Below are 19182 nucleotides of genomic sequence, written 5' to 3' on the forward strand. Positions count from 1 at the left end.
CTTTAAACTGGATTTATATATTTAACTGTTATATATGTTACATAGAAATTTCTATGTAAATATAAAATATCCATGATACTACATTGGCTTTTGTTTATTCCATTTTTTAAAGAAGTTTTTATTAACAATTTCAACATAACAAATTATCAAAACAAGTCATCTTCATTATTTCCTCCATTTTCCCCTCCCCAACAAACCCTCCCTCCCCCCTCAGCTCATCTCTCTGATTTCTCAGCCTATGTTAACCTCTGCATGTTGTAAAATTGTATACATCCTTTTGTTTATTCCATTTTAATCCATTTCTAGGCTGCTTAGACTGCATACATCATTTGGGGCCAGGGGACATTTGATCCTCACAACTCTGAGAGGTAGTTTAAGATAAGATATAGTGATTCACCCATAGTCTCCAAGTGTACTTAAGGGCTGAGTGTCTCCATAGACTGTCAGATTTATTTATTAAAATTTATACATTGCTTGATTGTAAAAACAAACAAACAAACAAACAAACAAACAAACCCTCAAAGCAGTTAACGATAATGTTGCCAGATTTGCAAGTGTCCTCATGCATGCACAAGACCTTTGCATTCTCACTCTGCTGCTGATTATTTATCAGAGTTTGACCTCACCTCCTTGTTATGAAAGCAGTCTGGAAGCAATTCCTAATGGGGCCAACTAGCAGAGCTAATCCTACCGTCAGGGAGTGTGAGGCAACAACTTTGGGTAGCTGATTTTCATTGTTCATGAAAGGGCAGAAAATTTTTATTATTGTGCTTTTTTTACAGCAGGGAAGAGGGACAGGCATCTTTGCCACTTTCTCCCTCCTCTCCTAAAACAACTGAACCAGCCATGGATACTCTGTCATTTGACAAGTGTCAGGGTGCAATTTCTTACTCCACATCAGGCAGCAAAGTTAACGGTATCTTAGCCCATCTGGTCTGAAGCAAGAATAGGAGAGGTACTGGTGGGGTGCGGGCGTGTTTTCTCTGTTTTGTAGCATTTCCCAAAGAACTGACTGTACAAACTTTTTCTTGGGGGTGCGGTGGGATAGGGGGAGAGAAGACAGCTGACAAATGGGGAGTCCCAGTTTCTCAAAAACAAGTTGAGCATGCAGGGCCGGATTTAGGTTTGATGAGCTACTAAAGGTATAATGTCCAGCTGTCCTTTGTCAACAACAAACGGTCACTGTTTTTTGTGTTGAATATATGCTATATGGTAATTTATGGACCTAATAAGTATCTAAAGCCATTTGCATAAAAAATATGTATCACATCATAGGAGCCTACACAACAAAAAACATTGTTGCTGTTTGTAGGTTTTATTTTATTTGTTTTTTATCTTATATTTTGGAAATGTACAACCAGGTGTTTTTTTCCTTTAATTTTTTTGGGGGGCCCCAAGAGAGTGGGGCTCTTAAGTTATAGCTTGTTTAGCTTATATGTAAATCCGGCACTGTGAGCGCGGTAGACACCCGGCGGTATTTTCTTGCTAGCCGAAGCGAGAAGAAGCGAACTTATAGGGGATCGTCTTCTATCCTCGCGCCCCAACTTCCTAAACGAAACCGGAGTCCTTTTAGACGTTCTCGAAGGGATAAGCCCGGCATTCACCGGGTCTGCCACATTTGTCTCCTCCTTGCGCAGCAGAGGCTCCAGCCCCTGGGCTGGCTCTGGCTCGGGTCCCAGTCGTGTGGTCTAAAGGTTACAGCGCCGGGCGCCCCCGGCCAACTTCGTGGGGGTGGGAGGGGGGAGAGAGAGAGAGAGAAAGCGGGCGCTTCTTGCCAAGGCTCGACCCGCCTGCTCCTCGCTCCCCTCCCTCTCCTTTTCCCGCCCCGTCGCTATTTCCGAGCCCAGGGGAAGACGCCTCGCCTCCCCTCCCGCCGCCACCCAAAAGGAGGTGGTCCGACCTCCCCGGCGGCGCAACCTCGGACGCGCTCCCAAGACAGTCGCGGGGCCGCTCCTCCTCCTCCTCCTGCAGCGCGACACCGGCGTAGCTCCACGCGGTTTCCCACCCACTTCCACGCGCGCTGGTGACCATGACCGGGAAAGCCAGGGGCTTTGGGCGCGAAGCGGCCCACCAGATCCTGGCCGGAGGATCCGCGGGTAAGTCGGCGGCGACTCCGGGAACGCACCCTTTGCGCGCGGGCGCGCTCTTGCCCTCCTCCGCTACTGAAGCCTCTTGGAGAGGTTTCGGCTCCCGCGCGGCGGCCTGCTGCTTTTTCAACCGCTGCGAAGTTTGCCCGGGTGCCGGAATCCGCCCCCTTTCCCTCTCTGCCCCTGCTCCTCGGTTTGTATTCGCGTGCGCCAAGCTAGGCCCGCCTCCTCCAAGCCCCATAGGCTCCTCTGGCCGGGCTTCTCCGCCCTCCTCACGTTGCGTAAAGGGAAGTCCCGGGTTCTGGGCGCCGCCTCCGCTTGCGATTCCTTCCTGAATGGGCCCTTCTTCGGGCTTGAAAGGAAGGGGGAGCTGATGTACCAGGAAGGGCTGTTTGCTTCTGGAGTGAAATAGATAAACGTGTGTTGGTGTGTGTACGATGCGATATGGCGGGCACGTCCAACTCCCAAGGACTGCCACCTACTCCCAGTATAAAAAGCTGGCAGTGACATTAGAGGGAGGAGGAGCCACAGTTGTTAAGCTTTTTTTTACGGAAGATTGATCAGAGTTGTTGACCTTTTTGGAGGGAGGACTGACCAGAGTTGTTGAGCTTTGCGGGGGGCAAATGCCATACATGACAAACATTCATTCTCTGTTATTTTAATCTCAGTGCAGTTCAGCATTTTTGTTTAGACCTCATTTAGCTCTGCACATAGTTGTGTATTATAGTTGTAGATAGAATAAAAGAAGATACTCTACAGAGCTGCTCTCCGAGTCGTTGATGCTCTGCTATACTCTGCTGTGCGACGACTGTCTTTTTGTTGGAGTGAATCCAGTGCTCACAACTCTTAAGCTGTGAGTCCACAGCACTTGACCTGTTCCTGTGCAGAAGGTGGTCTCTGGAAGTGCTACCCAGCTCGCCTGGCCCAGTCGGGGCTGAAGTGGATGAGTCCAGTCGGTGGCACTGGCTCAAGGGCGATGCTGACAATATATACATATATGCATATATATATTGTCAGGACTGCCGCTAGGTCCCAGCTCACAGAGGACCAACGCCCAGTGGATATTATATACAAAAGTCTTTATTGAAGTTTAGTTTCCATTTCCAAGCTCTGGGCGCGCAGGCCCACGTCTTAACGCTAGACCGGCTAAGTCCCCTCTGACTCACTGCTCCACTCACACCAGTTTAAGATTCTAGCCTGGCTCCACCTCTTGCGCTGCTCTTTCCTGCGTTGGGTCCTTCTGCCCTCTGGGGTTCCCTCCTTCCTGGACTCCTCTGACGCGGAGCCTCCTGAGTCTTGCCCCTCCCTCCGGCGGGCTTTAGGACCTGGCTCCCTTCCCGGGCTCCCCGCTGTGCCGCGCTCCTGTACATTTGAACTTGGCGCGCGCGCCCAGCCGGTGACTTTCCTTCTGACCGTTTCCCCGCTTCCTGATGTGGGTGTTGCCAAACCTGACTCCTCTCCTCCCTCTGGTGGTGAGGACACTGGTCCCGACTCCTGGGACTCCCCCTCCCCACTGCGCTCTGGTGGAGACGCTGGCCCTGATCTCCAGCTGCTGTTCAGAGACTCCCCGCTGGCCCCTCCCTCTTGAGGTTTCTCCCTTGGAATCTCCCTTGCTCTGGCCACCGGCGCTCCCTTCTGTGAGTCCTCCGATTCGCTAGAGAGGCTTGTGGAATAACTCTGGCCACTGTCACTGCCTGCGCCCCCCTCGTACTCCTCCTCCTCACTCTCCATTTGCTCCCCCTCCTGTGTCTCTCCTTCTGAACCCCTGACATCCATCCCCCCCTCGAAGCCCCCCCTTCCCCCCTCCCCCTCTTCCGGTGCGGGTTCCGGGTGCTCCATTGTTGTAGGGGTGAGTCCAGGATACAGCTCGTCCCCTGAGGCTTGCAACCATCGAGATAAGTCCGGGAAGTCCCCCATGGGCTCGTCGACGACGACCTCCTCCGCTTCCATCTCCTGCGCGGTGTGCTCGAAATCTGCGCTCGACCCCAAATCACCCAAGAGCCCTCCTCCCCCTGTTGTTTGATGGGGGTCCACCTCCCAGGGCCCCTTCGGCATGTCTCTGCGCCAGCCCACCTCGGGTTGGTCCTCCCACCAATAAGATCCCCCCGTGCCAAAACCTGAAAGTGATCCCTCCGGAGAGCTGCCTCCCGGAGCCGAGTCCTCAGCTGACGAGAAACCCCGGAAAGTGCTGGCCGAGAGTGTGGGTGTGAACAAACAATCCTCGAAAAAGCCCGCCGGCATAGGCTTGTGCGGGAAAAGTGTGTGGAATTCTTCCTTGAGCAACTGCTCTTCCACTGCGTAATCCGGCACCCACCTGTTGGCGCTGGCCGGGGTGTCCTCCGTGGCGAGAAGATATTCAATCCCGTCCTCCCCCCACCTTGAGTCTAAAATCTCAGTGGCTTCATTAAGTGGCTCCCCTTTCGGCGACCCCCCTTTTTTGGGCGCTTCTCTGAGCGGGTCTGGCGCCTTCCCCGGTGCTTGAAACCTGTGGGGCTCTCTGTAGGGCGTGAGCACTGATCTATGAAAGACCGGGTGCATTCTGGAACCCTCCGGGAGTGTCAACCGGAAGGCCACTGGGTTGATCTGCGCCTCTACTTGGTAAGGCCCTAGCTGCTTGTGCCCTAGTTTCTTCTTGGCTAACGATCTGGCTGGAACTGCTTGTGCTGCCAACCAGACCCAGTCTCCCACCTGGATGTCCTCCCCAACCCTCCTGTGTCGATCTGCCTGCACTTTGTAAGCCTGTTTTGCCAACTCTAACTGCCTCCTGAGCTGCTCGTGGATCTCCTGCAACTCCGCTGCCACTTCCTCTGCTCCCTGTGGCTCCCCCTCCCGCACTGTGTCCAGACCCGGGAAGGTTCTGGGATGCCTCCCGTAGTTGGCAAAAAATGGGGTCACCCCCGTGGACCCGTGCTTCGTGTTGTTGTAGGCAAACTCGGCCAACGGTAGATAGTCCACCCAGGTCGATGGCTGCTGGTTCGCGTAGCATCTCAGGTACTGCTGCATGATGGCGTTGACCCTTTCCGCCTGCCCGTTAGTTTGCGGGTGTCTCGCCGACGCCAGGCTGACCTTGACGTTCAGGAATCCCATCAGCTTTTGCCAGAAGTTGGAGATGAACTGGCGCCCCCGGTCGGACAAAATAGACCGTGGTAGGCCGTGCACCTTGAACACGTGGTCTATGAACATCTTAGCGGTCTGCTCGGCCGTGGCCACCTTCGCGCACGGAATGAAGTGGGCCATCTTGGTGAACAGGTCCACTACCACGAGCACTGCCGTCTTGCCCCTTGAGCTGGGTAGATCTGTGACAAAGTCCAGGGCTACCCTCTCCCACGGTACGAACGGTGTCTGTAGCGGTTCCAACAGGCCCGCCGGCGGCTGGTGCACAGGCTTAGCCCTTTGGCAGGTGTCGCACCTATTGACATAGTCCGCGACATCCCCCCGCATCTTAGGCCACCAAAAGTCTCTGGCTACTAAGTCCACCGTCTTCTCCTTGCCGAAGTGCCCCGCGCTGGGCGCGTCGTGCAGCTGTTGCAGGACCTTCGCGCGGAGGCTGTCTCCTGGTACGTAGAGGACTCCCTTGCGTAGGAGCAGGCCGTCTCGCACTTGGAATTCGTCGCCCCTCGCCTTGCCACTGCACACCTCCTCCATCTTGGCTCGGGCGAACGAGTCTGTTCGCAGCGCGCGGCGCACCGCGTCCAGGTCCACCGTGGCTGACGCGCATGCCCACGCCTGTGGTGTGAAAATGTGCTTGGCCGCCGCCGGTGCCTCTGCCTCCAGATACTGCGGTTTTCTGGACAGCGCGTCCGCCAAGACGTTGCTGTTTCCTGGGATGTACTCAATTCTGAAGTCGAAATCTGCAAAGAACTCCGCCCAGCGGATGTGTCGCTGGTTCAGGAACCTCGCCGTGCGCCAGTACTCCAAGTTCTTATGGTCTGTGCGGACCTGCACCGTGTGCTTGGCTCCGACGAGGAAGTGCCGCCACGCCTTGAAGGCTGCATGTATGGCCAGCAACTCCCTGTCCCAAATGGTGTAGTTCTGCTCCGCTTTGCTGAGTTTTCTGGAGTAGAAAGCGCACGGCCTCCAGTCCCCCTGGTGGTCTTGCTGCAACAGAACGGCTCCCACGGCCCTGTCTGAGGCGTCCGTCTCCACTCTCATGGGCCTGCTGGGATTTACGTGCAGTAGGTTCTCTTCGGAAGCGAAGAGCTGCTTGAGCTTCTGAAAGGACTGCTCTGCCTGCTCCGTCCAGATGAACCTCTTCTTCTTGGAACTGAGGGTGTCGGTGATGGCCGCTGTCTGCATGGCGAAACCCTTGATGAACTTGCGATAAAAGTTGGCAAAACCGACAAACCTCTGTACTTCCTTCCTATTGCGTGGGCTCTTCCAATCCAGTACTGCACGTACCTTGGCACCGTCCATAGCCAGTCCCTTGTCGGACAGTTTGTAGCCCAAGAAATCCACCTCCGTCTTGTCGAACTGGCACTTCTCCAGCTTGGCGTACAGCCTGTGCTCCCGCAGCCTCTGCAGAACTTCCCTAACATCTCTCTCGTGAGCCTCCGGCGATTCCGAGAAGATTAGGATGTCATCCAGGAAGCAGACGCACTTCTTGTAGAGGAGACCCGCCAAGACATGATGCATGAAGGCTTGAAAGCAGTGGGAACCATTTTTTAATCCAAAAGGCATAACTCTGTATTCATAAGTGCCCAGCGGCGTAAACATGGTTGTTTTCCACTCGTCGCCTTCCCGTACGCGAATGAGATTGTACGCTCCGCGCAGATCCAACTTGGTAAAGATGCGACCCTTCCTCACCGTCGCCAGCAGGTCATCGATCTTGGGCATAGGGAATGCTGAGGGCTTGGTCTTGAGGTTCAAGAAGCGGAAATCAACGACCAGCCTCTTTTGGGGCGTGTCCCGCTTCTTTACAAAGAACACGGGACTGCCTCCTGCCGCCTTGGACTCCCGGATGAATCCCCGCTTCAGGTTGTGATCTATGAACTCCCTGAGCTCTTGCAATTCATCCTCAGACATGGAGTACAGTTTCCCCGTCGGGAGCGTCGCCCCGGGCAGGAGGTCGATCTTGCAGTCGTAGGGTCTGTGGGGTGGCAGCTTATCCGCCTCTTTCTCGCAGAAGACCTCCAAAAACTCCTTGTATTTGTTAGGCACCGCTTGCAACATGCCCAAGTTCAGCTGTGGTCCATCCTCGTGCCCCTCATCTTCCAAGTCCGCCAGGATGCAGTGTTCTGCGCAGTAAGAGGAGCCGAAGGTCAGTTGCCGCTGGTACCAAGCTAATGCCGGGCTGTGCCTATCCAGCCAACTCATTCCCAACACTATGGGCGTGTCTGACAGGCGGGTGACGTTGAAGCTGATGACCTCACGGTGGTTTCCAATGCGCATCACCATTGGCGGCGTCTGCTGTAGCACTTGCCCTCCCAGTAGCTCCCTGCCGTCCACTGTGACGACTTTCAGAGGTACCGCCGCTGGCAGAAGGGCTATGCCATGTTGCTGGAGGAACTGCATGTCTATAAAATCTGCATTGCTCCCCGAGTCTACGGTGATGGGAATTTCCACCAGTAGCCCATTGGGGAGCTGAAGGGATGCGGTGAGCTGCACTACTGGTTTGGGTGGGAGGGGGTCGGTGGGCTGTAAGATCCCTGGGGATTGCTTCACTGACTTGTCTGGCTGGTCCCCAGAGACGCCATCTCCAGCCAGACAGTGGAGTTTTCCTGCTGCGACTCCCTCTGCTGAATTGCGTCTGTTACTGTCGCTGCGGCTGCAGTATGCTTGTGAAACCGCTGGGGACACTCTTTTGCCATATGCTGAGCACTGTCGCAGATGTAGCACTTCCTGGTTCCTCTAGGAGGCTTCATCTTGACTGCTCCCGGAGTTAGGGCTCCGACTGTGGAGTGAGCCTTAGCACCACCTATCTCCATCGGCTCCTCTCCCCCTCCCAGCGGAGGCATGGATCGAGCGCGCGCCGCCTCCTTGGGGAAGGGAGGCAGTCCTTTCGCTGGCGTGCGTCCCAAATGCCCTTCCTCCCTGCCCCAAGGGCGTCCTTCCAACCGAACCCCAATGGAGAGTGCCCGTTCCACCACTTCCTTGGTGGTTTGGGGTCTTCCCCCCCTTGCGATCTCATCTTTCACAGCTCCGCTCAACCCCTCCCAGAACAGGTCTCTGACGGCAGGCGATTCTTTCTCCCAGGCTAGTACATTCACCAATCCGAAAAAACGTGCATGATATTGCCTCACAGTGGCTTTACCTTGTCTTAGTCCGTGAATCTCCCTCCTAGCGATATCCACATCAATCTCAGATAAAAAACACGCATCCATCACTTTAATGAAGGCAGCCGCATTTTGGAGGGCTGGATCCTTGTCTCTCCATAGATTGCGCAGCCACGATTTTGCCTCCCCCCGCAAATGCGAAATAATAAATCCCACTTTCTCTCCCTCATTTTTAAAGTCTTTGTCAAGCAGCTGCAATGTATAAATCACATCTGCTCTGAAGTTAGGATACTCCTGCAGGTCCCCATTGAAGTGAGATACCAGGCTCCCTCCTCTGTTTCCCAGCCCAATCCCTTCTGGTCTGGTGGCTGGTAGCCTCTGTGTACTTAGCACTTCTAACCTGGTTCGCAGATCCTGGCAGGCAGCAGCTGCTTCCTGTTCTTTCTTTCTGGAAGCCGCAATTTCTGCAGTCAACTGCGTCACTGCGTTTTGCAAACTCGCTATCCTCTCTTCGGTAGTCATTTCCCTGTTTTTCGTGAGCTCGCGAAGCACCAATCTTCACCCCTCGCTGCTTTCCCGCACTCCACGAGGTTGCAAAATTGGTGAAAATGCAGAGGGGACTTACTGTCAGGACTGCCGCTAGGTCCCAGCTCACAGAGGACCAACGCCCAGTGGATATTATATACAAAAGTCTTTATTGAAGTTTAGTTTCCATTTCCAAGCTCTGGGCGCGCAGGCCCACGTCTTAACGCTAGACCGGCTAAGTCCCCTCTGACTCACTGCTCCACCCACACCAGTTTAAGATTCTAGCCTGGCTCCACCTCTTGCGCTGCTCTTTCCTGCGTTGGGTCCTTCTGCCCTCTGGGGTTCCCTCCTTCCTGGACTCCTCTGACGCGGAGCCTCCTGAGTCTTGCCCCTCCCTCCGGCGGGCTTTAGGACCTGGCTCCCTTCCCGGGCTCCCCGCTGTGCCGCGCTCCTGTACATTTGAACTTGGCGCGCGCGCCCAGCCGGTGACTTTCCTTCTGACCGTTTCCCCGCTTCCTGATGTGGGTGTTGCCAAACCTGACTCCTCTCCTCCCTCTGGTGGTGAGGACACTGGTCCCGACTCCTGGGACTCCCCCTCCCCACTGCGCTCTGGTGGAGACGCTGGCCCTGATCTCCAGCTGCTGTTCAGAGACTCCCCGCTGGCCCCTCCCTCTTGAGGTTTCTCCCTTGGAATCTCCCTTGCTCTGGCCACCGGCGCTCCCTTCTGTGAGTCCTCCGATTCGCTAGAGAGGCTTGTGGAATAACTCTGGCCACTGTCACTGCCTGCGCCCCCCTCGTACTCCTCCTCCTCACTCTCCATTTGCTCCCCCTCCTGTGTCTCTCCTTCTGAACCCCTGACATATATGCATTTATGTATATATATGTATTTATAGGACCAGGCAGACAGTTTCTAAAGCATTAAGCCGCACTTCCTAGATTCTTCTCTGAAAGGATTTACTGAGTTGTTTCTGACAGTGACTGCAGAAATTGAGATGTGAAACCGTTAAGGCGAAACGTGTTGTATGGGAAATCCATCCGGAAGACAACATGTACCGTATTTTTCGCCCCATAGGACGCACTTTTTCCCCTCCAAAAATGAAGGGGAAATGTGTGTGCGTCCTATGGGGCGAATGCAGGATTTCGCTGAAGCCTGGAGAGCGAGAGGCATCGGTGCGCACCGACCGCTCTTGCTCTCCAGGCTTCAGGAAGCTATCCGCAAGCCTTGCAAGCCCTGCGGGAGTTCCCACGGGCTCACAAGGCTTGCAGGCAGCAGCCTGCCACCTGAAGCACGGGGAGCCCTCCGGAGAGCTCCCCGTGCTTCGGGCGAGTGTCCGCAAGGCTTGGGGCGGCAGCCGAGGCTGGGGGGGGAATAATTTTTTTTATTCATTCCCCCCCCCCAAAAAACGAGGTGCGTCCTATGGGCCGGTGCGCCCTATAGGACGAAAAATACGGTATATCACGGAGTTAGTGATCTAACATGGTTACCTTTCCTGCCTCTGTTCCTTCCCCCTCCCTCACCCTCCTTAAGTTTTTGATGGTTTGAGACCAGTTTTTTATGTCCTAATCAGTTGGGCGGAGGTGAAGCCCCTCACACAGCTGCCTTAGTCTGGGAGGATAGTGCTGGAAAACTACTTTGATGCTGGAAATTGTTGTGGGAAAGCAAGGCATTGGGAGGAGCTGGCAATCTATAAAATTGGATGGTTTGGGCAGAAGTTTTGAGAAGCTAGTGCAGGGATTGATCGGCTGCAGGGCCGTGCAGATTGAGGCGACCGGGGGAGTAACTTCGCCACTTCTTGAGGGCTTCCAAGTGGCAGATAGAAGGGCATGCTTGGTATGTATATATTGCTTGCTGTTTAGAATTAAAGTCTCCTCCTCACTCACTTGTGTTTTGTATCGCTTCTGAATTTCCTTTTAAAACAACCACCTTGTGTTTGGCAAGACATTTGTGGACTTCCTCCACCTTCCTTAGCTGCTCTGATGTGAATCAAAGCCATGTAGTTTCAGAGCATTGGGGAATTCACATTCAGAAGAGAGGCATTTGTTGTAGCGTTGGTTTGATCCTCCGGGTTGAAGTCAGGTCTCTATATCCACATTTTTTTTCTTGTTTGGATTAAATGGCATCTCTGTTAATTGATAAATTACAGGGGCTGTGTTTATCTGAATTGGTTGTTAGGATTTTTTTGGGTGGTCAAGTTGTGAATTTATGGTTCCTAAAATATGTGGATAGCCAGTTGTTGTTTTATTCACATATTAAATAATAATAATCCCAGGCTTTTGCCCCGAGTTGTGTAAATTATGTTGTAGGCCTGCAAGTCATGATTCTTACAATAAAGCTCTAGTAGGTGTTGCTGCTAGGTTGGCAGGAACAGGGACTGAGCAATGGGAGTTCGAAAGCACGTCAAAGTGCAAGTAGATAAATAGGTACCGCTCTGGCAGGAAGGTCAATGGCATTTCCATGTGCTGCTCTGGTTTGCCAGAAGTGGCTTAGTCATGCTGGCCAGAAGTTGTAAGCCGGCTCCCTCAGCCAGTAAAGTGATATGAGCGCCGCAACTCCAGAGTCGTCCGCGACTGGACCTAACGGTCAGGGGTCCCTTTACTTTTACCTTTAGGTGCTGCTGCTATTATTGTTAATTTATTACCCATCCTTCATCCTAAGGTCCCAGGCTGAGTGACAACAATTAAAACACAATTTTAAAAACAACTTATAATCACCAGTATAAGGTGAACCCTAAAAACACACACCTCTGGTGTCAGCGCAAAGACTACCATTCTGAGGATACTTAAACCTATGAAAATTCCATTAATATTAAATAGGGCTTGTTCTGAGTAAACATGGTTAAGTGGACTATAACAAAGTTAATACATGTATTAATATATTTGGGGTCATGAACAAGAAGTGGCCTTGGATGCAGATAAACATTCCCATTTGCATCAGAAGGTGTATTCAGGCAGTTCAATGAGATTCAGAAGCACATTACAATGTAAATGGATATTTGCATGCAGATGTGCTGTTATCAGCATTGTGCCCAGGAGGCCCCTTACACTTGCAGAACTCTTTTCTCTTGCAGGCTGATTAGGTTAGGCTTGGGCCTTGTGTAAAAGACCTGAGGTTGAACAGACGACCTTTTGGATACCAGCAAGACTGAAACAAGCTGCAAAGATCTGACAGCCAGAAACAGTGTTTTAATTGCTTGAAAACATTCAGCCCAACTAACAGTTCTGTATAATTTGAGGCCTTTTATTTGTATTGTGAACTCTGGTTGGCCTGCCCTATTTTACTGCTCTTCTGAGCTTAGTTCTAGTGGGCCAATGCTACAATCTATTTTATTATCTTCACAGCTGCTTTGAGCTTCCCTGTTTTGCACACCATCATAGTTATTGGTATATGTGTGTGCTGCATATATGTATCATACCCAACAAACACTCAGTTCAATGCGAACTCTTTAAGGTTTGAAGTTAAAACCTAAATGAAACTGGAATCCAAGAGGTAGGATTTACTCTTTGTCTCTCCATTTTACCCTTTTTGGAAGCACAATGATGTGTTTGTTTGCTTATTTTTAATGAATTAGAATGAAGACAAGGAGGCCCTTCTGCTCATTCACAGAGAGAGGACATTCAGGAACAGACAGATTGCCAAATAGCGCTGCAGGCAACAAATTGGAGTCTTTGGGGCAGTTATTCTTGACCACAAAACTAGCAAGTAATATGATGTTTATCTTGTAGCATTTCTCTTTCTATAAATAAGACATAGATCAGGCAAATGGGCCATCTAGTTCAGCATCTTGTTCTCATGGTGGCCAGCCAGTTACAAGAAGTATACAGACTCCAACTGTGGAGGCCCAACATAGCTGTTATGTTATGCTATGCCAGCCGGACCCACCTCTATATGCTTGTTGACACTCTCAAAGAACTCTTTTAAAATATTTGTTTATTGATTTTTTTGAATCCAGCAGCAAAACAAATCAATAGGGTGTACAAATAAGTCAAAGGAAAACAAAAGGCCATAACTGACTGAGTGAAGTACAGGGAACCCCTGTTTTGTGCAGGGGTTGCGTTCCAGGTCATCATGTTTATACCCCGTTATGGGCTCTTCCCGGTCTGAAAACAGCCTGCGCATGTACTGCCACACATTCTTTGAACGCGCGCAAGTTGCCTGTACTGTACATAGTTTGTTTACATCATTTTCTTCATCTGCAGTATGATATAAATATGGAACTCTAATAGGGCTGTGAGACACGACTTGCACTTGCATAAGCCATGCTGATTCTGTTTGTTTTCTTTATCTTTAACAATACTTTCCACCAGTTTTCCTGAGACAGATTTTAAGCTAACCAGCCTGTAATTTCCAGGATCTCCCTGGATTCCCCCCCCCCCCTTTTAAAAAGTTGTTACATTGCCCACTTTCTGGTTCTCTGGTATGGAGCCTGATCTGAGGAGCAAGTTACATATTTTTGTTAGAAGGTAAACTATTTCACACTTGAGGTTATTTAAAAGAAGACTCTGGTGAATGCCTTCTTTACTTGACAATTTGTCAGTTTTATATTTTGTCTATTTGGCCTAGATTTCACCACCACTTTCTGCCTCAGTTCCTCTGACTCACTTCCTGCAAAAGTTGGTTCAGGCCCTGGGATCTGTGCTATATCCTCCATTGTGAAGGTGAATGCAAATCATTCATTCAGTTTCTCTGCAATCTCTTTATTCTCCTTCAGCAGTTGTTTTTACTCCTGTCCACTAGGGGCTCAACAGCCTCTCTGGATTCTCTCTGGCTACTAATGTATTTACAGTGGTACCTCGGGTTAAGAATTCGTTCTGGTGGTCCGTTCTTAACCTGAAACTGTTCTTAACCTGAGGTACCACTTTAGACAATGGGGCCTCCCGCTGCCACCGTGCGATTTCTGTTCTCATCCTGAACTAAAGTTCTTAATCCGAGGTGCTGTTTCTGGGTTAGCGGAGTCTGTAACCTGAAGCATCTGTAACCTGAAGCATATGTAACCCGAGGTACCACTGTACTGCAATGTGCAAATAACTGAGAGAAAGACTATATAGTGGCTGGAACCTAAGAATCGGGAAGTCCAGCGATGCCTCAGTAGTACTAAGTTGGGCAAAGAAGCGAGTTCTCCTCAAAGCACCAGCCCCATGGCTGTTCCAGGGATTGAACAGCTACAATGCCCAGGTTAGGTGGTTAGAAATGATCCTGCGATTCAGTTCTTCACACAGACATGTGGGTGGATGACAGTGAGAATGCTCTCAGGAGGAGATATTGGGTGGAATTGTCTTCCCTTGCTAATGCCAGCTGTGGCTCATTTTGACCGTCATTATGCAGTTTATCCAATTTACTTCATCGCATTGCAGTATTCGATCTCTGAGTGAGTACGAAGGATGTGAAGATCACTTGCACAATGTTGAATTTCATCCTTGGTGATAAATGTTAACTCTACGGCAACATTAGAAACTATACAATTTCTCATGTTTTGTGTGAAATATTATGGCACCAGGTAGGCAGAAATATATTTTGAGCACTGATTAACTATTAACTAAACCTATCAAATACATCTGTGCCAGTCTGCATGAATAAGTCTTTAGATGCCTGGATAGATAGACAGATAGATGATAGATGATAGATGATAGATAGATAGATAGAGATAGATAGATAGATAGATAGATAGATATATTATGTAGTAGAGACCATGGTCAATAATCAGTTTAGCTGTATTAGCTGTACAGAAATTTCTTTTTTAGTAGTAGACTGCAATCTTGTATCCATCTGCTGTTCCAAGTTGAAGTCAGTAGGACTGACTTCCATAGAGTGGCACTGCATAGAGTAGCACTGTTAGTTGCTAAAGGGAATTGGTTGTGCCTGCTCACATCTGCTGCACCCTCTCGTCAACCCCCCCCCCAAAAAAACCAGTAAGTAGGTTGCTTTGTCATATATGTGCTAAATTGGCCACTGGATGGCAGTATAATGCTGCTTTAATATATTTTAAAAACTGATAAAAGAACAAAACAGGTCTAAACATGCTGTCTTTACAGGTGAGTATCAGATTTATGTGGTATGGATGGGGAAAGCGTTTAGTAGAGAAAATGAAATACCATATTTACTGAGAAGAAGCTATGTTTATTTTCTTTAGAAAAGCCAACTACTACCTATCCCCATTCAGTCAATACAGTGGTACCTCAGGTTACAAACTTACCGGTAATTCATTCCGTAGGTCCATTCTTAACCCGAAACCGTTCTTAACCTGAGGTGCGCTTTTGCTAATGGGGCCTCCCACTGCTGCTGTGCTGTTGGCGCGCGGTTTCCATTATGATCCTGGGGCAAACTTTGTAACCCAAGGTACTACTTCCGGGTTAGCAGAGTTTGTAACCCAAAGTGTTTGTAACCCAAGGTGTTTGTAACCCGAGGTACGGCTGTATAGCTCTCCAAGGCAGCTCAGTTACAGTAATTAAAAATAGCCATTTTAATAAAACAACACAAAATTAAAATTGACAATTTACCAAAAAAATGTCGCTGACAACAGCAATACATTCTGCATAAGATTTTCACAATTTTTATGTTGCTAAAGCTGAGGTGTGAATAATTGTCATCTAGAAAGTGATGCCATAGGTTCTTGACAGATGAGAAGAAGTGGGGGAGCAGCTTAATGTATATCTTGAAAATGGATTGTAGCTTTGGTTCTGTTTAAGCATTGATGCAAGGATAAAAGAGTCCCAATTCCATCTGCCAGTTCCTATACCTTTTACCTTTGCTGTGTGCCTTCAACTGCAATGCTCATGTTTCCCGGCAGAAAATACTGCAAGTGGTATCCCTTTGCAGCCAACAAGGAGCTGTAAATGTTGCTGCTAGCATCATTTCCCGGGGTGGGGGTGGGATTGTAGTTTGACATTTCTTTTCCTCACCCCCCACCCTCAGTGGGAAAACAGTGGTGCCAGCTTCACTGCCAACAACTTTTCACATTTGTAGCAGAAGGAGTCCTTCCCCCCCCCCCAGCTTCTTTCATCTTTGAAGGAGCCCTCCACTGCCTGGTATTCCAACCCTGTTCCCTAAAGTGACCCCCCTCCATGGGTGAAGAGGTTCAGTGTCCACAGCCCAGAGACTCATTAGGATGGCCTCATCAGAAGATCTTAACACACTAGCAAGTTCATGTAGAAGCAGGTAGCCCTTCATATAACTTACCCATATTCAGTCAAATGTGCCCAGGAAATGCATTTGTATAAGCATTGTTCTGCAACACCTGAATGGATAGTGAAATTTTAGATAGGAAATTTAGTGTGTTATTGGTGAGAGTATTCTCTCTCTCTCTCTCTCTCTCTCTGTGTGTGTGATTTTCAATCATTTCCAAACTTATTTGGCAAGTTCATTTCCTGCTTTGCGTACTATTTGCACTTCTTAAAGAGCCAAACTACATGTTACATTAAGATATCTTAAAAAGCGCATTTAATGTTGGCTCCTTGGTTTTTCATGGAAATGCAGAAGCATACCCCACCTGACCCAGTTGAGAGCATAACAAGTTGGGAGGTAGGGATCAACCATTTCTTTCCAATGCCAGATGGCAGCTGAAAATTGCTCTGCTACTATATGCCCTTAAAAGTGCTATGGGAGAGCAGCTGAGCTGGGATCTTTTGACTTTTTTTTTGTCTCCAGACAGGCACAAGAAGGAAAACTTAACCCTCCCTTCCTCTCCATACTTTGCAGTCTGGATCAGGTTCCATATTTTTTTTAAAAAAGGAAAAGAAATCCAGCGTGCTAAAATATAATTTCCGGAAGTTCAGTTCTGAAGAGTGCAATATTAGACCAGTATTCTGAAGCTGTTCTGCACTAAAACTTGCTTATATAAGAGAGTGTGCTTTGTAGGCATAAACTGCAACCCAGCATTAGATGGGAATCAAATTTCTTCAGGAAGCTTTATAGCTGTATATAGCTTTTGTGTTTGTGACACATTTGGGCAAATACTGTAGTTCACCATGCATATGTGTTAAGGGCAGAATGACAAACAGTCTTGCTCTCCAGAGGATACTGAAGGAAGTAAAAGGTAGCATTGTGGTGAAAACCTGGCATTTGTTTTCATTGTAGCACAACAGACAGCAGTATGTTCAACCAAATTTGACACAAAACACACAGATACATAATAGCAATTTTATATAAGCAAGATCTGTCATATCCCCACCCTCACCCTTGGTAGCTGCTTTTATAGAAAAATAGAGGAGGGGAGAGTTGCAATTTCTAATCACAGACCTCCCACATCATCCCTGTTTTTGGCTCTTTTGAGGATTTGGAAGCAATAGCTTCAACCCAATTTCCAAGTATTACTTCAGTGGAAGAAATTGAGGGTGTTACCAGGTGGGGGATTAATTTGCAAATGGGTCATTGTTGGTAGCAGGTTCCTCTTCCTCTGCCCCAATTTAATGGATCAACCCTTCAAAATGAATATTAAAGGGGGGGGGATATGGGCTGGCATTTTGCTGCCAATCATGCCACGTGGACAGTGTAAAAAGCTTGCATGCATGAGAACCACCAATCTCATGATCAACAGCCATCTGGATGCAGCCATAGAAACACTTGGGTGAAGCTGACTGCTGAAGAATGACTAACGTGACAAGAGTTTCCACATCTGCCATCCCAAGCTGTTCCTGAAAATAGAAGCACAATATTGCTGTTACTTTAGCTAGTGGTGGCTCCTAGGTGCTTGCTTGTAATATTAGCGGTTACAGTGCAAAAAAAGCCACTTTACAAAGTGCAATGTTAAGAATATGTGGGTCGTGGCTCTCTTCTTTAGACACTTCTTATAACAACCATGTATTACAACATTTATATCATGCTCTTTCCCCAAGGAGCTAAAGATTCTCCCCTCTCCCCATTGTTATTTCCCAATGACCCATTGAGTTGAGTTGGTTAGTCGGATTGAGAAACAGTGACTAACCCACAGTTATCAAATTTCCTGGCTCAAGACTCAAGAGGAGATTTCAACCTGGCTCTTCCTGTTCCTAGTCCAACAATCAGATCCCTACACCACACTGGTTCGGTATGGTAGGACATGGTTACTATAGTTTCCAAGCACAATTCAAAGTGTTGGTGCTGACCTTTAAAGCCCTAAATGGCCTCGGCCCAGTATACCTGAAGGAGCGTCTCCACCCCCATCGTTATCCCAGACACTGAGATTCAGTGCTGAGGGCTTTCTGGCGGTTCCCTCACTGTGAGAAGCCAAGTTACAGGGAACCAGGCAGAGGGCCTTCTCAGTAGTGGCCTGTGGAACACCCTCCCAGCAGATGTTAAAGAAATAAACAACCATATGACATTTAGAAGACATCTGAAGGCAGCCTTGTTTAGGGAAGTTTTTAATGATTGATGTTTTAATGTATTTTTAATCTTTTGTTGGAAGGCGCCCAGAGTTGCTGGGGAAACCCAGCCATATGTGTGGGGTTTAAAAACTAAAATTATTATTATTATTATTATTATTATTATTATTATTATTAACAACAGGATGAACATGGGCAAAGTTGCAGTGACTGATGTAATCCAACAATATCTGGAGGCCCGCAATTTTCTCATCCCTGGCCAAAGACTGCTTAGTGAGGCAGAAATGATATTCAAACTGTCACTCAACCATTGCTCTATAGTAACTCTTCTATGTAAGATCAGAACCATCATTAAAAACTATTGACATTGTGATTACAATTAAGAAAGCACCATGAGTACTGTGGCTGCATAGAACATTTCTGTTTACACAGGGCTTTTCTGATATAGTGGTACCTCGGGTTGCATACGCTTTAGGTTACATACGCTTCAGGTTACAGACTCCGCTAACCCAGAAATAGTGCTTCAGGTTAAGAACTTTGCTTCAGGATGAGAACAGAAATCGTGCTCCAGCGGCGCAGCAGCAGCAGGTGGCCCCATTAGCTAAAATGGTGCTTCAGGTTAAGAACAGTTTCAGGTTAAGTACAGACCTCCGGAACGAATTAAGTACTTAACCCGAGGTACCACTGTATATGGCTTCACTGTTGGTTAGTGTGTATCACTGTCCAGATTTTGACTATTTTTATTCTGTTTTATGAATGTGTTACATTTGCTGCTTATTGTGTGGTAGGCAAGAAAGAAAGAAAGAAAGGTCTTTTCCCTTCTGTAAGTGCCCTGCCCATGTCATTGACTGGTAGGGAGGTGTGTGAGGGAGGAGGGGAAGAATGAGGCATGGGGCTTCTTTGGGTGGTAGTGTTGTTCAAGCATTATGTGTTCTTGAATGATATATCCTATTGATTCAAGCAGGTGAGTTAAGTGTAGTTGCACTGGTATGGTATGGAATCCACATGGTATGGAGCCGGGGAACTCAAAGGGACAGATGCCACACATTGTTTGTAGCTGTTGA

At 48.8% G+C, this 19182-nt stretch overlaps 1 protein-coding gene across 4 annotated transcripts in view; it reads left to right on the plus strand.

Annotated features, from left to right (window-relative positions):
* Positions 1–1399: 1399 nt before the first annotated feature.
* SLC25A21 (solute carrier family 25 member 21) overlaps positions 1400–19182 on the plus strand; it is a 281862-nt gene continuing 264079 nt past the window's right edge. For 2 of the 4 annotated variants that reach the window (XM_083741770.1, XM_083741772.1), the window contains exon 1: positions 1400–2096. In XM_083741770.1, coding sequence (XP_083597896.1) covers positions 2030–2096 — 67 coding nt within the window. In that variant the 5' untranslated portion in view covers positions 1400–2029. The remainder of the gene's footprint in view (positions 2097–19182) is intronic. The other 2 variants (XM_083741769.1, XM_083741771.1) reach the window with 1 other exon arrangement.

The sequence above is a fragment of the Podarcis gaigeae genome (genome assembly GCF_964106915.1).
Source record: "Podarcis gaigeae genome assembly, chromosome: 1".
In the NCBI taxonomy this organism is placed as follows: domain Eukaryota; kingdom Metazoa; phylum Chordata; class Lepidosauria; order Squamata; family Lacertidae; genus Podarcis; species Podarcis gaigeae.